Source organism: Callorhinus ursinus, unplaced genomic scaffold (assembly GCF_003265705.2).
Source record: "Callorhinus ursinus isolate GAN/ISIS: 27379988/994484 unplaced genomic scaffold, GSC_fseal_2.0 scaffold10, whole genome shotgun sequence".
Lineage (NCBI taxonomy): Eukaryota > Metazoa > Chordata > Mammalia > Carnivora > Otariidae > Callorhinus > Callorhinus ursinus.
In genome coordinates this window covers 44,307,397-44,329,804 of record NW_027397072.1, presented here as the reverse complement: position 1 = coordinate 44,329,804, position 22,408 = coordinate 44,307,397, and the positions used below count along the sequence as shown (strand labels likewise).

At 34.5% G+C, this 22,408-nt stretch overlaps 1 protein-coding gene across 10 annotated transcripts in view; it reads left to right on the top strand.

The window, feature by feature from the left end:
* The window catches only part of CTNNA2 (catenin alpha 2), a 1,073,854-nt gene that overhangs the window by 1,007,920 nt on the left and 43,526 nt on the right, over positions 1-22,408 (top strand). For all 10 annotated transcript variants that reach the window (XM_073897478.1, XM_073897482.1, XM_073897474.1 and 7 more), the window contains one exon: positions 20,112-20,217. In XM_073897478.1, coding sequence (XP_073753579.1) covers positions 20,112-20,217 — 106 coding nt within the window. The remainder of the gene's footprint in view (positions 1-20,111; positions 20,218-22,408) is intronic.

Sequence of the window (22,408 nt, the reverse complement as noted above, 5' to 3'; positions counted from 1 at the left end):
TACTTCTCCTTCTTCATTTCTGATTTTATTCATTTGGGTCCTCTCTCTTTTTCCCTCCAGTCTGGCCGAAGGCTTACTGATTTTGTTTATCTTTTAAAGAAGCAGGTCTTGGTTTCATTAATGTTTTTCTATTATTTTTAGTTTCTTTTTCATTTATTTCTTCTCTGATCTTTATTACTACCTTTCTACTAACTGTGAACTTTGTTTGTTCTTTTGTCTAGTTCCTTTAGGTTAGATTGTTTGAGGTTTTTCTCATTTCTTGAGGTAGGCCTGTAGTGCTAAAAACTTACCTTTTAAAATTGCTTTAGCTGCATTAGAAACATTTTAAACTGTTGTGTTTTCATTTATTGGAACATGTAGACCATTTACATTTAAAGTAATTATTGATTGGTATGTACTTATTGCTATTTTGTTCATTGTTTTCTGGTTGTTTTTATAGTTCTCTGTTCCTTTTTTCTTGTTCTCTTTCTTGTGATTGGTGACTTTCTGTAGTGTTATGATTGGCTTTCTTTCTCTTTATTTTTTGTGTATCTAGTCTAGGTTTTGATGTGTGGTTACCATGAGATTCATATATAACATCCTAAGTATACAGCAGCCCATATTAAATTGATGGTTACTTAAGTCCAAACACTTTCTGAACAATTTCATTTTTATTCCCCTCTCCACATTTTGTGTGTACGTTATATTTTACATTTTCTTTATTTTGGAAGTCCCCTTGATTAATTTTCTTTAAGATTTTATTTTAATTCCACTTAGTTAACATACAGTATTACATTAGTTTCAGGTATACAATATACTGATGCAACAATTCTGTACATCACCTGGTGCTCATCACAAGTGTACTCCTTAATCCCCATCACTGACTTAACCTATCCCCCACCCACCTCCTCTCCTATAACCATCAGTTTGTTCTTTATAGTTAAGAGTCTAATTCTTGGTTTCTCTTTCTCTCTCTCTCTCTCTTTTGCCTTATTTATTCATGGAGTGCATGTAGGGGTGCATGTATCATTTTGATTAGTGTTTTTCTCTTCTTTGTGTAAATACCCAGTACTGCATTGCTGCATTATACGGTAGTTCTATTTTTAACTTTTTGAGGAACCTCCATACTGTCTTGCACAGTAGCTGCACCAGTTTGCATTTCCACCTTTCTCTACATCCCTACTAACACCTATTGTTTGTTTTGTTGATTTTAGCCATTGTGACAGGTGTGAGGTGATATCTCATTGTAGTTTTGATTTGCATTTCTTTGATGAAGACTGATAAGCATCTTTTCTTGTGGGGCACCTGGGTGGCTCAGATGGTTAAGTGTCTGCCTTCGGCTCAGGTCATGATCCCAGGGTCCTGGGATTGAGTCCCACATGGGGCTCCCTGCTTCTTGGGAGCCTGCTTCTCCCTCTGCCTCTCTCTCTCTCTCTCTGTCTCTCATGAATGGACAAATAAAATCTTTTAAAAAAACAGAAACAACAACAACAAAAAAACATCTTTTCATGTGTCTGCCAGCTATCTGTATGTCTTCTTTGGAGAAATGTCTGTTCATGTCTTCTGCCCATTTTTAAAATTGGATTAATTGTTTCTTGGGTGTTGAGTTTGATAAGTTCTTAATATATTTTGGATACTGTTTGTCAGATATATCATTTGCAAATATGTTCTCCCATTCTGTGGGTTTCCTTTTAGTTTTGTTATTGGTTTCCTTTGCTATGCAGAAGCTTTTTATTTTGGTGAAGTCCCAGTAATTTATTTTTGCTTTTGTTTCCCTTGCCTCAGGGGTCCTATCTAGAAAAAAGTTGCTCAGGCCAGTATCAGAGAAATTACTGTTTGTGTTCTCTTCCAGGATTTTGATGGCTTCCTGTCTCACATTTAGTCTTTAATCCATTTTGAATTAATTTTTGTCTATGGTGTAAGAAAGCAGTCCAGTTTCATTATTTTGCCTGTTGTTGTCCAGTTTTCCCAACACCATTTGTTGAAGAGACTGTCTTTTTCCCATTGTATGTGCTTTCCTGCTTTGTTGAAGATTAATTGTCCATATAATTGTGGGTTTATTTCTGGGTATTCTATTCTGTTCCATTGATTTATGTGTCTATTTTGTACCAGTACCATACTGTTTTGATTACTGTAGTCTTGTAATATAACTTGAAGTCCAGAATTGTGATACCTCCAGCATTGCCTTTCTTTTTCAAGGTTGCTTTGGCTATTTGGAGTCTTTTGTGGTTCCAAACAAAATTTAGGATTGTTGGTTCTAGCTCTGTGAAAAATGCTGGTGGTATTTTGATAGGGATTGCATTAGATGGATAGATTGCTTTGGGTAGTATAGACATTTTAACAATATTTGTTCTTCCAACCCATGAGCCTGGAATGTCTTTCCATTCTTTTTGTTGTCTTCAATTTCTTTTATCAATGTTTTATAGTTTTCAGAGTACAGACATTTCACCTCTTTCACCTGGTTAGGTTTATTCTTAGGTATCTTATTATTTTTTGATGCAGTTGTAAATGGAATTGTTCTCTTAATTTCACTTTCTACTGCTTCATTATCAGTGTATATAAATGTAACAGTTTTCTCTATGTTGATGTATCCTGTGACCTTATTGAATTCATTTATCAGTTCTAGTAGTTTTCTGGTGGATTCATTTGGGTTTTCTATATAGAGTATCATGTCCTCTGAAAATAGTGAAAATTTTACTTCTTCCTTGCTGTTTTGAATGCCTTTTATTTCTTTTTATTGTCAGATTGCTGTGGCTAGGACTTCCAGTATTTTATTGAATAAAAGTGGTTAAGAGTGGACATCCTTGTGTTGTTCTGACCTTAGGGAGGAGACTCCTAGTTTTTCCCCATTGAGGATGATGGTAGCTGTGGCTTTTTCATAATAGCCTTTATTATGTTGAGGTATATTCCCTCTAAACCTACTTTGTTGATGGTTTTTTCATGAATGGATATTGTACTTTGTCAAATGCTTTTTCTGCACCTATTGAAATAATCATATGGTTCTTACCCTTTCTCTTATTGATGTGATGTATCACACTGATTGACTTGCGGATATTGATCCACCCTTGCAACTCAGGAATAAATCCCACTTGACTGTGGTGAATGATTTTTTTTAAATATATTGTTGGATTCAGTTCGCTAGTATTATGTTCAGGATTTTTACGTCTATGTTCATCAAGGATATTGACCTGTGGTTTTCTTTTTTAGTGGTGGTTTTATCTGGTCTTTGTATCATGGTAATGCTGGCCTCATAGCATGAATTTGGAACTTTTCCTTCCTGTTCTATTTTTTTGTACAGTTTGAGAAGAAGAGGTATTAACTCTTCTTTGAATGTTCTATAGAATTTGCCTGGGAAGCCATCTGGTCCTGGACTTTTGTTTTTTGGGGAGTGTTTTGATCATTGATTCAATATCTTTACTGGTTATCAATTTGTTCAAATTTTCTATGTCTTCCTGTTTCAGTTTTGTTAGTTTATATGTTTCTATGAATTTCTCCATTCCTTGTAGGCTGTCCAATTTGTTGGCATATAATATTTCATAATATTCTTTTATAATTGTATGTATTTGTCCTCTCTCGTTTGTGATTTTATTTTTTTTGAGTCCTTTCTCTTTTTTTTCTTGATAAGTCTGGCTAGAGATCAATTTTACTGATTTTTTTCAAGGAACCAGCTCTTGGTTTCATTGATCTAGATGTTCTATTGTTTTAGTTTCTATATCATTTTTTTCCTGCTCTAATCTTTATTATTTGCTTCCTTCTGCTGGTTTTAGGTTTTGTTTGTTCTTTTTCTAGCTCCTTTAGGTGTAAGGTTAGGTTGTTTATTTGAGATTTTTCTTGTTTCTTGAGGTTGGCCTGTACTGCTATAAACTTCCCTCTTAACACTTCTTTTGCTGCATTCCAGAGGTTTTGGACCATTGTGTTTTCATTTTCATTTGTTTCCATGTACTATTTTTTATTTCTTCTTTTAGTTTCTTGTTGACCCATTCATTGTTTAGTAGCATGTTATTTAACCTCCATATGTTTGTGGTCTTTCCAGATTTTTTTTCTTATGCTTGACATGCCCTTAAGTAATTTTTAACATGCAATTGATTTTACTACTTTTGTCTTTTAATCTTCACACTAGCTTATAGTGATTGATCTACTATCTCTACTGTATGTTCGCTTTTGCTCATGATTTTTTTTTCATAATTTTCTTCCAATTATGACTTTTTTCTTTTCCATTTAAAGAAGTTTCTTTAACATTTCTTGTAAAGTTGGTTTAGTGGTGATGAGTTCTTTTACTTTTGTGTGGGAAACTTTTTATCTCTCCTTCAATTCTGAATAATAACCTTGCCTGTTAGAGTATTCTTGGTTGTAGGTTTTTTTCCTTTCAGCACTTTGAATATATCATGACACTGCCTTCTGGCCTGCAAAGTTTCTGCTGAAAATCATCTGATAGTTTTAGGGGGTTTCTCTTGTATGTTACTAGTTTCTTCTCTCTTGCTGCTTTTAAAATTTTATCTTTACTCTTCAGTGTTTTAATTACTATGTGCCATGGTGTGAGCCACCTTGGGTTTATCTTGTTTGCAACTCTCTGTGCTTCCTGAACCTGGATGTCTGTTTCTTTCTCCAGGTTAGATAAGTTTTCAGTTGTATGTCTTCAAATAAGTTTTCTGCCCCTTTTGGTCTCTCTCTTCTCCTTCTGGGACTTTTATAATGCAAATGTTTGTTCATTTGATGCTGTTTAAGCAATCCCTTAACATAATTTTGTTTTTTAAAATTTTAATTTTATTTATTTTTTGCTGTTCAGCTTAGGTGCTTTCCAGTACTCTGTCTTTCAGGTTGCTAATCCATTCTTCTGTATCCTCTGATCTACTGTTGATTCCCTCTAGTGTATTTTTCATTTTGGTTTTTGTATTCTTCAACTCTGGTTCTTTTTTATATTTTCTCTTTTTTGAAGTTCTCACTAAGTTCCTTCACTCTTCTCTCCAGTCCAGTGGGCATCTTTATGGCCATTACTTTGAACTCTTTGTCAGGTATATTGTTTATCTCCATTTCATTTAGACTTTTTCTGAGGTTTTTTTTCTTATTCTTTCATTTGGAGCATCTTCTATCTCCTCATTTTGCTTGACTCTCTGTGTTTGTTTCTATGAATTTGGCAGAATAGCTACTTTTCCTAAACTTGAAGGGATGGTCTTGTGTATGGTTTTCCCCTGTGTTCCCTGTGTGTGCCTGGTGACTCTGGTTGGTGGGCTGGAGCTGTGGCTAGTGAGAGATGAGGGTCTCGGGGAACTCCATGCTGGGGCTGCCCTAGTTTAATGGCCAGAGTTGAAGTAGGTGTGGGCTTGGGTGGCCCTAGGACTCTCTACATAGAGGGCATACTGGCAGAAGAGCTGAAGTGGGTGGAACCTGGAAGGTACTGGGGCTCTCTGTGTAGAGGGCATCCAAGTAGGACAACTGAAACTAAAGTGGATACAGCTGAGGTATCTCAGGGTGCTTAGTGCAGGGGGTGCCCTTATAGGGTGTGCATGGACCAGGGGTTCCCAGGATGATCTTTGTAGGGTGGTTCCCTGGTGGGGTAGCTGGAGCTGAAGTGGGCTTGAGCTGTGAGGTCCCAGAGTGTTCTGTGTCTGGAGTGTCCTGGCAAGTTATCTGGAGGTGAAGTAGTGCAAGCCTGGAGTGTTCCAGGGTACTTTGCACCTCTGTCACTTTGGTGAATAGTGCACACTTACCAAGGGTGTCTTAGTATGTACCACACTAGGGCCACCTTGGTGAGATACCTTGGACTAGTGTGAGCTAAGGGCCCAAAGTTCTCTGAGGTGATAAGCTAGCCAGAGCACCCAGATGCTGCTCTCATCTGTGCTATGAAAGTGGAAGGGAAAGGTAAACCATGGCACTCACTAGGCCATCTGAGCCAGAAAAATCTCAGCAGCTCCTCCACCATTTGGCAGAGTTCTAGGGCTGAATCTTTTATATTCTAGTTGTTTTTTTTTAAACTATAGTTGTGTGTTTTTTTGTGGTTTTTTTGTTTGTTTGTTTGTTTTTACTATGCCCCAGATCATCCCAGGCTTGTGTAGTCCAAGGAACTCAGGGATCCCCGAAGTGGCAGGCCAGCAATGATGCCTAGACCCTACTCTATATCTGTTATTAAGGTGGAGTAGGGACATAAACCATGGTGTTTGTCAGTGCGTCCAACCTGAAGAGAGTTTCAGCAGCTCCCCCACCATTTGGCAGGGTTCTGTTACATGCTAGTTGCTCTTTGAAACCATGGCTTTTTTCTTGGTGCCCTAGGGCAGATAAATCTGTTCATAGTCCCTCAGTGCTATTTCTATCCACTGTAGTTCCCAGTGTTGGGTAGGGGTTACCTTTGTTACTGGGTCTCTGTCTCGCTGATCTCTCTGTAGGCTCTCGATCCTTTAGTGTGCAGAATCTGTTCACTCAGACCTCAGTTCATCTTTAGGAGGAACTGCTCTATAAATAGGGATAGATTTGGTATGTCCATGGAGGAGGTGAGTTCAAGGTTTTTCCTCAATGTGATCTTGGACTGAAACTCAAGCCCTGACTTTATTGACCCTTAGACTTATTTCTCAGCTTTGTACGTATTTTTACTTCAAGGCCATAACGTAAATGTTACTTCTTCTAATACTTGAAGTCATGGTCTTGCAGTCCCATTGACTCATCATCATTCCCCATATTCATTCAACTTTTCTACTATATTGTTTTTATACATCATACTGTATCAACTACTTGGTGAAAGTGTATTTTCCAAGCATGTTTTATGGAACTCTGTTTCTGAAAAGAAGCTTCTATAATTCAGTACATTTGCAGATACATTCCTATATATTTTATATCATTATTGGAGAGTTACAATATATTGACAAGTTAGAGGTATAACAAATAAACCTTTTAATTTGGAATAACTCAGAATTTCAGAATTCTGGGTACTGAGTACATTAATTCAGAATGTACTCGCACATTGATTCATCCCATTAATACTTACTACCTTTCCATGAAATACATGTGAATTCATTGGTAAATGTAGATAGCAATGATATAGTAATAGTTTTCCATGACTTTCTTTTTATGAGTGATTACTTCCTGGGAAAGCTTCCAAATATTGAGCCTTATATAAGAATGACCTCTTACCAAAAGAGAAGAGGAAGAGGTTATGTGAGCCTCTATAACAGAGCCAATTCTATGACTTGATGTTCTTTCAAAAAAAAAAAAAAAAACCCAAAAACCTAAAAACATGTTCCAGGTGGAACAATATTATGGTTTCTGTCTTTAAGATCATAAGATTCCTCAAAGCACCTTTTAACATGCCTAAAATAGTGAATCTGGTTTAAGGTAGGGAAACACAAAAAGTGTAAGCCACCATTTTGAGACTAGAAGCTATACAGCTAATGGGGCCAGTTCCTTTGCCAACATTTCCTTTCACTGATAGAAGACTCAAACATTATCTTCTGTTTTCCAGGCCTGATACATATTTTTTTTTTCTGTTGGCCATTTGTTTGTGGGTTCTGTCCCACTTTGCATTATTCAGATGGCTGTGGTTCATTTAGACCTGTGCTGTCAAATATAGGTAGCCACGTGGCTGTTTATTTTTTATTGCACAAAAATATATATAATAAAACTCACCATTTTAACCATTTTTAAGTGTACAGATCTGTGGCGTTAAATACATTTATACTGTGTAACCATCACCACCATCAATCTCAAGAAATTTTTCATTTTCCCCAACAGAAACTCTGTACCATTGCACACTAACTCTTCATTCCTCTCTCTCCTCTACCTCTGGCAACCACCATTCTCCTGTCTGTATGAATTTGACCAAGTATCTCAGATCAGTGGAAACATCGTGCATTTGTCTTTTTGTGACTGGCTTATTTCACTTAGCATAATGTTCTCAGGGTTTGGCCATGTTGTAGCTTATGTCAGACTTTCATTCCTTTTTAAGACTAAATAATATCACATTGTATGTATATATCATATTTTGTTCATCCATTCATACATGTTGGAAACTTGGATCGATTCCAACTTTTGGCTATTGTGAATAATGCTGTAAACATTGGTGTACAGATGTCTTCTTGAGACCCTGCTTTTAGTTCTTTGGAGCACATACTACAGAGCAGAATTGCTGGATAATATGATATTTGATTTTGATTTTTTGAGGAACCACTGCACCATTTACATTCCCATCAACAGTGCACAAAGGTTCTAACTTCTCTATGTTCTTGCCAACACTTATTTTCTGTCTTTGTTTTTATTTGTTTTTATAATAGCCATCTTAATGAGTGTGAGATCGTATCTCACTGGTTTTGATTTGCATTCCCTAATAATTAGTGATATTGAACATCTTTTCATGTATTGATTGGTCATTGTATATTTTTTTATAGGAATGTATACTCAAGGCCTTTGCTCCTTTTTAAATCAGGTTCATTTATTTTTAGTGTTGAGTTGTAAGATTTTTTTATATATTAGATATTAACTCCTTGTTAGATATATAATTTGTAAGTCTTTTCCCTGATTCTGTGGGTGTCCTTTTTACTCTGTTGTGTCCTTTTATGCACAAAAGTTTTTAAAATTTTGGTATAGTCAAATTTATCAGTTTTTCTTTTGTTACCTGTGTTCTTGGTATCATATATAAGAAATCATTGCCAAATCCAATGTCAGGAAGTTTCTTTGTTTTCTTGTAATATTTTTATAGTTTAGCTCTTATGTTAAGGTCTTTGATCAATTTTGAGTTAATTTTTATATATGGTATAAGGGTCCCACATCCTTTTTTTTTTGCATATGGATATCAAGTTTTCTAAACACTCTTTGTTGAAAACACTGTCCTTTTCCTGTTAAATGGTCTTGTGACAACCCTGCTGAAATATCATTTTGCCATATGCATGAGGGTATACTTCTTGGCTCTCTATTCTGTTCTGTTGGTCTATGTGTCTGTCTTTATGCCAGTATTACACTTTTTTGAAAAAAAGTTTATTTTTTATTTTTTAATTAAAGTATAGTTGACATGTAATAACATTAGTTTCAGGTGTACAACATAGTGACTTGACAACTATATATGTTACAAAATGTTTACCATGTTAAGTGTAGTTACTACTTGTCACTATACAAAGTAATTGCAATATTATTGACTATGTTCCCTGTGCTGAATATTACATCCCCTTGACTTAACTGGAAGTTTGCAACCCTTAATCCCCTTCACTTATGTCACCCCCCACCCCAACCCTGCCAAGACATCCCAGTATCAGACAACTTGCTTATTCTGTTTCTTTGTTTGTTAGATTACACAGATAAGTGAAATCATATGGTATTTATATTTCTCTCTCTGACTTCACTTAGCATAATACCCTCTAAGTCCATCTGTGTTGCCGCCAATGGCAAGATCTCATTTTTTATGGATGAGTAATATTCCATTGTGTGTGTGCGTATATACCACATCTTTATTCATTCATCTGTTGATAAACAGTTACATTGCTTCTGTATCTCAGCTATTATAAATAATGCTGCAATAAACATGTGGGTGGATGTATCTTTTCCAATTAGTGTTTTTGTTGTCTTTGGGTAAATACCCAGTACTGGAATTAGTGGATCATTATGTATTTTTGGTTATTTATTTATTTATTTATTTTTGAGGGAACTCCATATTCTTTTCCACAGTAACTGTACCAGTTTGCATTCCGAACAACAGTGATTAGGGTTCCTTTTTACCCCCCACATTCTTGCCAATACTTGTTATTTCTTTTTGATTTTGGTCATTCTGACAGATGCAAGCTGATATCTCGTTGTGGTTTTGATTTGCATTTCCTTGATGATGAGTGATGTTGAGTATCTTTTCATGTGTCTGTTGGCCATCTGTATGTCGCCTTTGGAAAGATTTTTATTTAGGTCCTTTGCCAATTTTTTATTTATTTTATTTTTTATGTTATTTTTTAAAAGTTTTTATTTAAATTCCACTTAGTTAATACACAATGTAATATTAGTTACAGGTGTACAACATGGTGATTCAACACTTCCATACAATACCTTGTACTCATCACAGCAAGTTCACTCCTTAATCCCCATCACCAATTTTATCTATTCCCTCACCTGACCTCCCTCTGATAACCATCAGTTTGTTCTTTATAGTTAAAAGTCTGTTTCATGGTTAGTCTCCCTCTCTCTCTTTTCTCCCCATTTGTTTGTTTCTTAAATTCCACATATAAGTGAAATCATATGGTACTTATATTTCTGTCACTGACTTATTTTGCTTAGCATAATACTCTCTACCTCCATCCATGTCATTAAAAATGGCAAAATTTCATTCTTTTTTATGGCTGAATAATATTCCTGTGTGTGTGTGTGTGTGTGTGTGTGTGTGTGTGTGTGTGTGTGTGTACCACATCTTCTTTATCCTTGCATCAGTTGATTGACACTTGGGCTGTTTGCATAATCTGGCTTTTGTAGCTAATGTTGTTATAGATATCAGGATATATTATCCCTTTGTTAGTATTTTTGAATTCTTTGGGTAAATACCTAGTAGTGCAATCACTGAATCATAGAGTAGTTCTACTTTTAACTTTTTGAGCACACTCCAAACTGTTTTCCAGAGTGGCTGCACCAGTTTGCATTCCAATTGACAGTGCAAGAGGGCTCCCCTTTCTGTGCATCCTCACCAACACCTGATACTTGTGTTTTTTAATTTAGTCATTCTGACAGGTGTGAGGTGCTATTTCATTGTAGTTTTGATTTGCATTTCCCTGATGATCAATAATGTTGAGCATTTTTCATGTGCCTGTTGGCCATCTGTATGCCTCCTTTGGAAAAATGTCTATTCATGTCTTCTGCCCAATTTTTAAATGGATTGTTTTTTGGGTGTCGAGTTTTATAAATTCTTTATATATTTGGGATACTAACCCCTTATCAGATATGTCATTTGCAAATATATCCTCCTATTCCATAGGTTGCTGTTTAGTTTTGTTGATTGTTTCCTTCACTGAGCAGAAGCTTTTTATTTTGATCAAGTCCCAATAGTTTATTTTTGCTTTTGTTTTCCTTGCCTCAGGAGACATATCTAGCAAGAAGTTGCTATGGTTGATGTCAAAGAGGGTACTTCCTGTGTTCTCTAGGATTTTTTTTTATGGTTTTACTTATTTATTAGAGGGAGGGAGGGGGAGAGAGAGAGCAAAGAATGGGGGAAGGGGTAGAGGGAGAATCAGGCACCCAACTGAGCAGGGAGCCTGATGCAGGGCTCCATCCTAGGACCCTGAGATCATGACCTGAACTGAAGGCAGACACTTAACCAACTGAGCCACCCAGGCGCCCCACTCCTCTAGGATTTTTATGGTTTAAGGTCTCACATTTAGGTCTTTAACCCATTTTGAATTTATTTTTGTGTATGGAGTAAGAAAGTGGTCCGGTTTCATTATTTTGCACGTTCCTGTCCAGTTTCCCCAACACCATTTGTTGAAAAGACTGTCTTTTTCCCATTTGCTATTCTTTCCTGCTTTGTTGAAGATCCCTTGACCATATAGTTGTGGGTTCATTTCTGGGTTTTCTGTTCTGTTCTTTTGATCTGTGTGTCTATTTTTATGCCAGCACCATACCATTTTGATTACTACAGCTTTGTAATATAACTTGAAGTCCAGAATTGTGATGCCTCCAGCTTTGCTTTTCTTTCTCAAGGATGCTTTGGCTATTCCATATCTTTTGTGATTCCATACAAATTTTAGGCTTGTTGGTTCTAGCTCTGTGAAAAATGCTATTGGTATTTTGATAGGGATTACATTAAATGTGTAGATTGCTTTGGGTAAGGTAGACATTTTAACAATATAGGTTCTTCCAATCGATGAGCATGGAATGTCTTTCCATTTCTCTATGTCATCTCCAATTTCTTTCGTCAGTGTTTTATAGTTTTCAGAGTATAGGTCTTTAACCTCTTTGGTTAGGTTTATTCCTATGTATCTTATTATTTTTGGTGCAGTTGTAAATGGGACTGTTTCTTTAACTTTCTGCTGCTGCATCATTGGTCTATAGAAATGCAACAGATTTCTATATGTTGATATTGTATCCTATGACTTTACTGAATTTGCTTATCAGTTCTAGCAGTTTTTTGGTGGAGTCTCTTGGATTTTCTATATAGTTACATGAAGTTACACATATGATAAAATGGCCTGTGACTTACACACATATACACACAACTACATGTCATCTGCAAATAGTGAAAGTTTTACTTCTTCCTTGCTGTTTTGAATGCCATTTATTTCTTTTTGTTGTCTGATTGCTGTGGCTAGGACTTCCAGACTATGTTAAATAACAGTGGTGAGAGTGGACACTCCTGTCTTATTCCTGACTGTAGAGAAAAAGGTCTCAGTTTTTCCCCATTGAGGATGATATTAGCTGTGGGTTTTTAAACATAGAGCCTTTATTATGTTGAGGTATGTTCCCTCTAAATCTACTTTTTTGAGGGTTTTTATCATGAGTGGATGTTGTCCTTTGTCAGATGCCTTTTCTGCTTCTATTGAAATGATCATATAGTTCTTATCCTTTACTATTAATGTGGTGTATTACATTGATTTTTTTGTGAATATTGAACCACCCTTTGCAAACCAGGAATAAATCCCACTTGATTGTGGTAAATTATTTTTTTAATATATTGTTGAATTCAGGTTGCTAGTATTTTATTTGGAATTCTTGCATCCACATTTTCAGGGATATTGGTTTGTAGTTATCTTTTTTAGTGGAGTCTTTATCTGGTTTTGGTATCAAGGTAATGCTGAAAGATTTTTGTATGTTGCCTCATAGATTTTTGTATGTTGCCTCATAGATTTTTGTATGTTGGTTTTATATTCCACAATTTTGCTGAATTTATTTATTCCAAGTTTGTTTGTTTTAGAATATTTAGGGTTTCCTACATAAAAGATCATGTGTCTGTGAACAAAGATAACTTTATTTCTTCCTTTCCAGTCTGGATGACTTTTATTTCTTTTTCTTGCTTAATTGCTCTGACTAGGACTTCTAGTATTTTGTTGAGTAGAAGTGGCAAAAGGGGCACCTTTGTTTCTGCTTTCAGAATAAAAGCTTTCATTCCTTCACCATTGAGGGAAGGATGTCAGCTCTAGGTTTTAAAATTTTATTTAAGATCAGATAACATTGAAAAATAATATGACAATTTTAAAACTAAAAATGGATTAATCATAGAATAATCATAATCATTAATTTTGTTCTTGGGCATTTATCCCGAAGTATGAACATTTATATTTACCCAAAAACCTGTACACAAATATTTATACCAGATATTTTTAATAGCCTAAAACTGAAAACTACCCATATGTCTTTCATTTGAATAATGGTCAAATAAACTCTGGTGCATTCATTCCACAGAAGACTACTTAGCAATACACATATGCAGCAACTAGATGAACTTCATGGACCTCACACAGAGTGAAAAATACCTATCTCAGATGATGACTACTATATGATTCCATTAAGATAACATTCTTGAAATAAAAATAAAGAGATGGAGAACAAATTATTGATTATCCTCTATGGGTCAACTATGGGTGATTACCATTAGGGAAGGGGGGGCAGGTGATACAGAGTTAGTATAAGAGAACCTTGTGTTGATAGTATATTTCTGTACCTCAATTGTGGTAATAGTTACATGAAGTTACACATGTGATAAAATGGCCTGTAACTTACACACATATATGCACAACTGCATGTGTAACTGCTGAAATCTGAATAATCTCTATAAATCTTATTAATATCAGTTGCCCACTTTTATTGTACTATAGTTATGCCAGATGTTAACATTGGGGGAGGCTGGGTCAAGGGTGCATAGGACATCCTCATATATATCCTTGTAAGTTCCTGGGAATCTATAATTACTTCAAAATGAAAAGTTAAAAATAGAAGAAATAATTAAATCAAATTAAACTCAGTTCCTCAGTCATACTAGCCACATTTTAAGTGTTTTATAGTCACATGCATCTAGGGGCTGCTATATTGGACAGTGTAGAATTATAGAACATGTCCATTATTACAAAAATTCTCTTGGACAGCACTGCTATAGATAGATACTCTGATGTCTGATGGAGTTTCATAATTCACTCCTGACCTTTGCAATGATAACATTAAAAGAAAATGCTACCCTTGTACATATGTTGAGTTCAGGGTCTCTTCTTTTAAAGATACTGCTTGTTACCCCACAGTTACCACCCAGCTTCCAGTAAGAGCAGCCACACAACCTGGCACAACATAAAGAAGCTAGTAACTTTTTGATTCCCCCATTCCCCCTAGTGACACAACTATCTTTTCTATCTCCTTTCTCTTCTGTTTATGATGTGGGGAAAGTGGGTCATGTCACTGATTCTATACTCAAAGAAATCTGTACTTTGAAACTTTCTTGAAACTTGCATGATGTTCAGAATCCTATACTAGATAGTGTTTTCCAGATGTTTCAAAGAATTTTAATTCATTTTCATGAAGCAATGAGGATGAACATAGCTTTAACTTCACTTTAGTACCTAAAGAACTTATGAATATCTAGACTATTCCATTTAATAGTTGATAGTTTTTCTTGTGCCATTTTCTGGGTAATTATAATGCTTTCTGTTTTTATATTTACATTTTTAAATTTGATATATATATTGTGAAATTATCACAGTAAGTCTAGTTAACATCCATCACCATACATAGTTACAAATTATTTTTCTTTGATGAAAACTTTTAAGATCTACTCTCTTAGTAACTTTCAAATTTTTTTTGAAAGTAAAGTAACTTTACAAATTTTTTTCTTTGATGAAAACTTTTAAGATCTACTCTCTTAGTAACTTTCATGTATACAATTTATTGAATTATTATTGTTATTATATCCCGACAATTTAATTTTACAGCTGGGGGTTTGTACTTTTTAATTTCCTTATCCCATTTCACTGCCTGCTCTCTTCTTACCCTCCACCATCCACTCCACCCCGGGCCTCTGGTAACCACCAATTTGTTCTCTGTATCCATGAATTTGAGTATTTCTGTGTGGTTGGTTCATTGGTTTTGTTTGTTTGTTAGACTTTTGTTTTGTTTTGTTTTAGATTACTCATATAAGTGAGCCCAGATGGTATATATCTTTCTCTGTCTGACTTATTTCACTTAACATAATACCCTTAAGGCCCATCCATGTTTTCACAAATGACAAGATTTCATTCTTTCGGGATGAGTCAAATTCCATCCAGTCCATTCCAGTATTGCTGGACCATGTGATAGTAGTATTTTTAATTTTTCAAGGAGCCTTCATACTGTTTTCCATAATGGCTATACCAATTTACATTCCCACCAGTAGTGCATGAGAGTTCCCTTTTCTCCACCTCCTCACCAACACTTGTTATTTCTTTTCTTTTTGATAATAGCAGTTCTAACGGGTGTAAGCTGATCTCTCATTGTGGTTTTGATTTGCATTTCCCTGGTGATTAGTGATGTTGAGCACCTTTTTTAGGTTCCTGTTGGCTATGTGTATATCTTCTCTGGAAAAATGTCTATTCAGGTGTCTTGCTCATTTTCAATTGGGTTGCCTTTATTGCTACTGAGTTTATGAGTTCTTTATGTATTTTGGATATAACTCTTTATCAGATATATGATTTGCAAATATTTTCTCCCATTTGGTAGGTTGCCTTTTCATTTTGTTGATGGTTTCCTTTATTGTACAGAAGTTTTTTAGTTTGGGATCATCCCACTTGTTTATTTTTGCTTTTGTGTCCTTTGCTTTTGGTGTCAAATCCAAAAAATCTTCAAAACCAGGGTCAAGTTGCTTATTGCCATGTTTTCTTTCAGGGTTTTTATGGTTTTATGTCTTATGTTCAAGTCTTTGATCCATTTTGAGTTTATTTTTATGTGCAGTGTAAGATAATGGTCCAGTTTTTTTCTTTTGTGGCTGTCCAGTTTTTCCAACACCATTTATTGAAGAGACTGTTCCCCACTGGATAGTACTGGCTGCTTTGTCGTAAGTGAGCTGACCATATATGTGTGGGTTTATATTTACATTTTAAAGTAATACATTTACTCATGTAGAATTTAAAAATAAAAAAAAGGGTACATAATTTAATCATAACAAAGACTATAGAGGAAAAAATTTACTTTTCAATCAATGATCCAGGGACATTTAGTTACTGGTATGTAAAACTAAAGTAGGATTGTGATTTCTATCTCATCTTATACACAAAAAATAAACTGCATGTGGATTTAATATCTAAATATGAAAAGGAAACTTTAAAATTTTAGAATAAAATGGGAGACTATATTTATGATCTTGGGGTAAGGATGAGCTTTTATTTTCCAACTTTATTGAGATATAATTGACATACATCATTGTGCAAGTTTAAGGTGTCCAGTGTATTGATTTGATACACAGATATATTGCAAAATGATTACTACCATAGCGTTAACACCTCCAGCAGGGAAGAACTTCTTAAAGATCAGAGGAAAAGCACAAACTCTAGTAGAAATGATTTATACATTTGGTCCAGTATAATTACAATTTATATTAAAAAACTGTAATGAAAGTAAATATACAGGCTAAGACTAGAAGTAATTTGAAGCATGAATAAATAACAAAAGATTAGAAACCAAAATACCTAAAAAGCTTAGATACCAATTTAGGTAAAAAAAATGCAAGTCATTAGGAAAATATGCAAAAGCTTATATTAACAACTCAGAGATAAAAATGATCAATAAATGATAAAAACAGACCCAGCCTCCTCTGTCATTATGGTAATGGAAATTAAATTTTTTCATATCCATCAGATTGACAGAAATATAAGCAAGTAAATATTATTTAAATTGACATATATGTACAGAATAGTTCATGAAATATGAATGTACAACTTGAACATTATTGTAAAAGTAACCTGTATAACCATCACCCAGCTCCAGATACCCCCATATACCTCTCACAGATCACAGTACCCTTGCTCTCCACTGGTTGTAACTATTACCTTAAGTTTTGGCAGTGGTGTGCTGATTTTGTGGTAGGGGATGGAGTGCAGAATAACCCTTACTTATGCAGCATTTGCTGATTTCCATGGAATAAGTACTCATCATGGCAGATTTCAATCAACCAGCAAGTCAACTGACTCACCATATTCTTTAAAATTTAACAGCAGCTCTTGTGAGAATGTGCAAATCTACTCTAGCACTCATCTGCCACTTCCTAACTTCTCTGCTTTTTCTTCTTTTTCTTCCTTTTTTAAAAAAAGTTTTATTACCTAAATAAGCATCCTCAAATAGTTTGTATTAGCTGCTTCTCACAACATCAGTATTATTATATTACTTAATTAAATTGTTTTTGAAGGCTTCCTGTATTCTGGAAGAGTTTAAATAACATTGAGATTATCCTCTTTTTAAAGGTTTAGTGAACTCCTCTGAGACACCACCTGGGTTTACTGATTATTTGGACTAGCTTTCTCTTTAACAGCTTTATTTCTTCCATGGAAATCAGACTCTGTAGATTTTTCAAAATCTCCTCTCTGGTCAGCACTGGTAAATTATATTTTCCTAGAAAGTTACATCCTCCAGGTTCTCAAATTTATTTATATGTATTGAAAATAGTTTTATGATACTTTTAATTTTCTATTTTCTAGGTTATTTCACTGTTGCCTTTTTTTTACTTTTAAATATTTGTTTTCTCCTATTTTTTCTTGATAGTAATCTAGGTATATTTTTTTACATCAGTTTTGTCTTCTTTATTTTTTTTGAGCCTATTCTAGATTTATTTCCAGTGTTTCATTATTCTCTAAATCATTAATCTGTTCTCGTAATTTTATTAATTTTTTCCTACTTCTTTCTAAATTCCTGAGTCAGATCATTATTTCCATCATTTCTGGTACATTCATGTTTGTAATGAAGGCCATTTGTTTTCCTCTGAGATCACTACTTTAGAATTCTTATAAGAATGAAACATATATAGTAAAAAGAGTAAAGAGTACTAAATTGTGATTCAGGACACAGAGGTCCCAAATGTAGTTCTCTTTTTCTGTATCAGTCTATCTGCCAGTATCATCTTGGGCATGTCAGTTAGCCTTCCTCCTTCAGTTTCTGTTTCCTCAACTAGAAAATAAGGAAATATTTGATGATCTCAGAACTTCTATTTTGCTGTTTCATTTAATGAAATACGTTCCTATCACCAGCTTGCCACTTCAGGAATTTGAACTGAGTCTACAAAATGAACTCTAGTCTCAAACTTCTTAAGTAACAATAAACTAGTTTGTGTAAGTACTGTAGTCTCCTGTGTAATCACAAAATCTGTTCTAATCATTCTTTGGCTGCAAGATGGGAGTCTGCGACTTAGCCAAATCACTCTGTAGGTGTTCCTTACTAACTTAGCATATTTTGTAATAATCAATCAACTGTTGAAAGTTATATAAAATTGATGAGGAATTGTTTTCCCAAATCCTTTGAAATTCTTGAAATAAACACATACGAATGTCAGTAATAAAAAAAGTAAGCAGCATGCACCTCTTTTTGAATGGGTTAAGATGAGGAAAAAGTAACAGATATTATGTCAGAGTAAAATTGTAAAAAATATTCTAAGGCCTGGATGTTACAGAAAAATGTGTAATAATGACAACAGTATTAAACATTGACAGATTCTGCATCTTAAGAAATATATAGCAAAAACAAGGAAAAATTTATTTAGAGATAGCAAAAAAATTTTTAGAAAATGGGAGCCAGGTTGTCACAGAATCTTATCCATATTACATAATATTTGCATGTAAAATCCCTGTCATATTTAAAAATCTAAGCAGTAATTTAAAAAAAAAATCTATGTCCTTTGTGGAAGAATTGATGTTACCATAGCAAAATGAAATATCTTAAGTTTTGAATTTACCTGTGTGTGTGTGTGTGTGTGTGTGTGTGTGTGTGTGTGTGTGTGTGTTTAAGCATTGACATGAACACAATATATTTTTGGTTTTGCTATGAATGTAAAAAATGCCAGAAGGGAAATTGGGAGGGAGACTGAACAAAATGCCCTTCATTTACATTTATTTTCTAAGCCATTTGAAGTCTCCCATTTTATAAAATGTTATTATATAACAATGGCAGTCATTGCCCACTTTATAGATCTTTACATGTCTAAATAAATCACTTCTGAGTAGTTTTTCTCCACATCTCACCACATCTCTAAGAATTTAATTTTGCAGCCTTAAAAAATGCATTGATTTTTAGATGCACATATGGAGAGCAGAATATGTAATAATGCTAAAAAAAAGAATAAATTTATTGTTTTATTTACCTCTCAAGAAAAGAAAAAGTAAAGTTACATGCTACATTTTGTTTAAGGATTTATGATGCAGCATAGTTTCCTTTTATAATACATATTTAAAATCATGTAATATTAAACAGTCCACCAAATTGAAAACCTTACATGAAAATATGGGACAATGGTTTGGAAGCATAAAGATATCTGCTGTCACACAATGTTTCGTGTGTTCCTTCATAAATCAGTACCAGAAACATATACAAGCCAATGAGAGTGAGAGCTCAAAAGATTTCTGAAATTCTGGCTGAATGGTTCCCAGTTATGTATGAGAGACCATTGCTTTCAAAATGTCAAAGTAGACTTACAAATATAATTAATACAACATAGTGCTGGGCATGGTATGAAAGACAGTGCATGTGCATTTATTTTGGTTAAACTCTGATTTAAATGTAGAATTTACACTATGACCTTTATCAAGATTAGATGAGTTAATAATTTTTAGTTAGTTTTTCTCTCTAAAATGGGAATAATGATGCTTACTTGCTAGGGTTGTAATAAACACAAATGCGGTAGTATATATAATAGCACAGGCACATTTAAGTATTTAAATATTAAATTCCTATTGCCCTTGTAGTGATCATCTTTTTTTAATGAACCACTGTTTAAAAATAAAGAAGTTAATGTAAAGAATAAAATATGAGCATGCACATCAAAATAGGGAAAAATATTCCTTAAAAGTGAATGGAAGTAGAGTGCACTATTAACATGGAAATTGAAGTGAATCCGGAAATTTTTCAAAATTCCTCTAAGGTGGCCAGAATAAAATCAAATATAAAAGCAAAGTCCTGGACAAACAATATGGTAGGTTTGTTTATTTCTTCCCAAAAGTGAATTTCTAATTATGTTATATATGTTGTTTCAGAGGCAAAGGCCCATTGAAAAATACATCTGATGTTATTAATGCTGCCAAGAAAATTGCTGAAGCAGGTTCTCGAATGGACAAATTAGCCCGCGCTGTAGCCGATCAGGTAATGTTAGAGGGAAGAGCAAGCACATGCTGCTTGGTATCATTAATTAGTTCTTGGGTTCTGTAATGGGTTTTATGTACCCTATAAAATGCTTCTGAAGGATGAATTGTAATCACTAACATTTTACAAACAGGCCTGTAACTCTGCCGAGACTGAGCTGATGGCAAAGGTAGGGTCAGTTCAGGAGGGACTCATTAAAGCCCATGACCAAAACTTCTTGAGAAAGAAGAGTACGTGCTACTTAAGAGACATAACTCCCAAAGCTTGGATTATGCTGGCTGCCCTCATTCAGCAAGTCAAGTACACTACATAGGGAGGAAGAGAAAGAAGAACTTTAACTTTTGTTATTTCATGTTGATCTTTCTGTATTGATGCTCTTTATAATTCATAATAATTAATGCACTAGCATAAATGGGATTAATCCACATAATCAGGAACCTCCAGATCTCATTTTCATCCGGATTTGAAGGTATCACAGATCAATGAAATTCACAGAGTATCTTTTCAGACTGAAATCGGATACACGTTAAAGTAGTTCTCAATCTCACCTTGAATGTTTGAGTTTATCTCCACACTTTTCATGTTATGTGGCTTAAATTGGAACTCTAAAATCCTGTTCTAAATATGTCTCATTGCAATAATGTCCCATTCCTTATAAGGGTACTTCAGGCAGTAGACTTTTACAGGTAACTAATTCTTATTCTTATTACGAGCATGAATTTGCTTACTAGACTGCAATGCAGTGATGCTCTCTGGAGACACTGAGACAGGATTTTTCCTTCTCCATAGATGGCCCTAATCTCCTATGATTTTTGAGTTGCTTCTCATCATTTTCTTCCTTCATTCCTTAATATTTGGCTGTTGCCATAAATACATGCTGTCTTCAACCTCCCAGATTCTAAAGTCCTTTGGGTCAATACCAAATTCACTCATCTTCTAAACACTGAAAAGAAAAACACATGATTGAACTATTAAGTCTACATTTAAAATAAGCCAACAGGTTGTCTCATTTTAATTTTATTAATTTTGAGAAACACTTAATAGTAAAGATTATTCATTAATTAGTTCTTGGCTGAATGGTTCCCAGTTATGTATGAGAGACCATTGCTTTCAAAATGTCAAAGTAGACTTACAAATATAATTAATACAACATAGTGCTGGGCATGGTATGAAAGTCAAATGATTACCATCATTTGACTATCCCCTAAAATTTCTGTGGGTTGAAGACCAAACCATTACTGAGTTGCTAATTTCAGGGCACTATCAACTGCCAGGCTTCCTGCAGTTTGCAGCATACATCGAACTGCTTTATACAGAGTTCCATATGTATCTCAGAAAGTTCATGGAGACAATGAATATACTTGGGAATATGCATGCATGTATGCAAACAAACAAAAATACACCAGCCAGGAAAAAATACCACATTTTTTTCCTTGCAAATGTTGAGGGTACTTGGGATGAGAAGAGTGAGAAGGGATTGGTGGTGGTCCTGAAAAGAGTTTTCTGAGGAAGGACTTCTTCCCAGAAGGGAAGGTGGATGGAATTTGGATGTTTTTTCCATTAAACTCTGAATCTTAGTCACTGAAACTGTTTCTTAGTATGTTTAGGCTCCTTGAGTTCAATATTTTTTATTGTGATTTTTGTTTTTGCCTTTGCATTTTTAGACCCTTATTTCCAACCATTATGCAACTTGAATCCTAGCCAAAAACAGTTTTGCTATCTGGAAAGCATACCACACATGCACACAAACAAATCCCAGGATTCTAGATGTATTTTGAAATTAAATGACAAAGTATTTAAATGCTATTCTATGATGACTTTTAAAATAATCAGATGAGGGTTAAATATAACCCTCTCTTTGTGGCATTCTGTCATCAGCTGTGAAACAACTTGCAATTTTGGCTAATGTTTTGTCTGAATAGGACGCTTCTTTCTCAAAATCTGCACCTATTTCCATGATACAAGAATTATTTTTCTTGGTCCATCATGCTTTTATGTATGTTTTAAATAATAGAATAGAATGAGCATTAACAAGGGGTTGATTTGTTGCCTTTATTTTGCCTGAAAATATTTTTATGAAGATTTGAGATACACAAGCAATATAAACTTTTTACGGACTGTTGCATTTTTAATTACTGTTCCATTGAGATAGAACTTCCAGTTTAATTTGCTGCAAGGTATTTGTATCAAA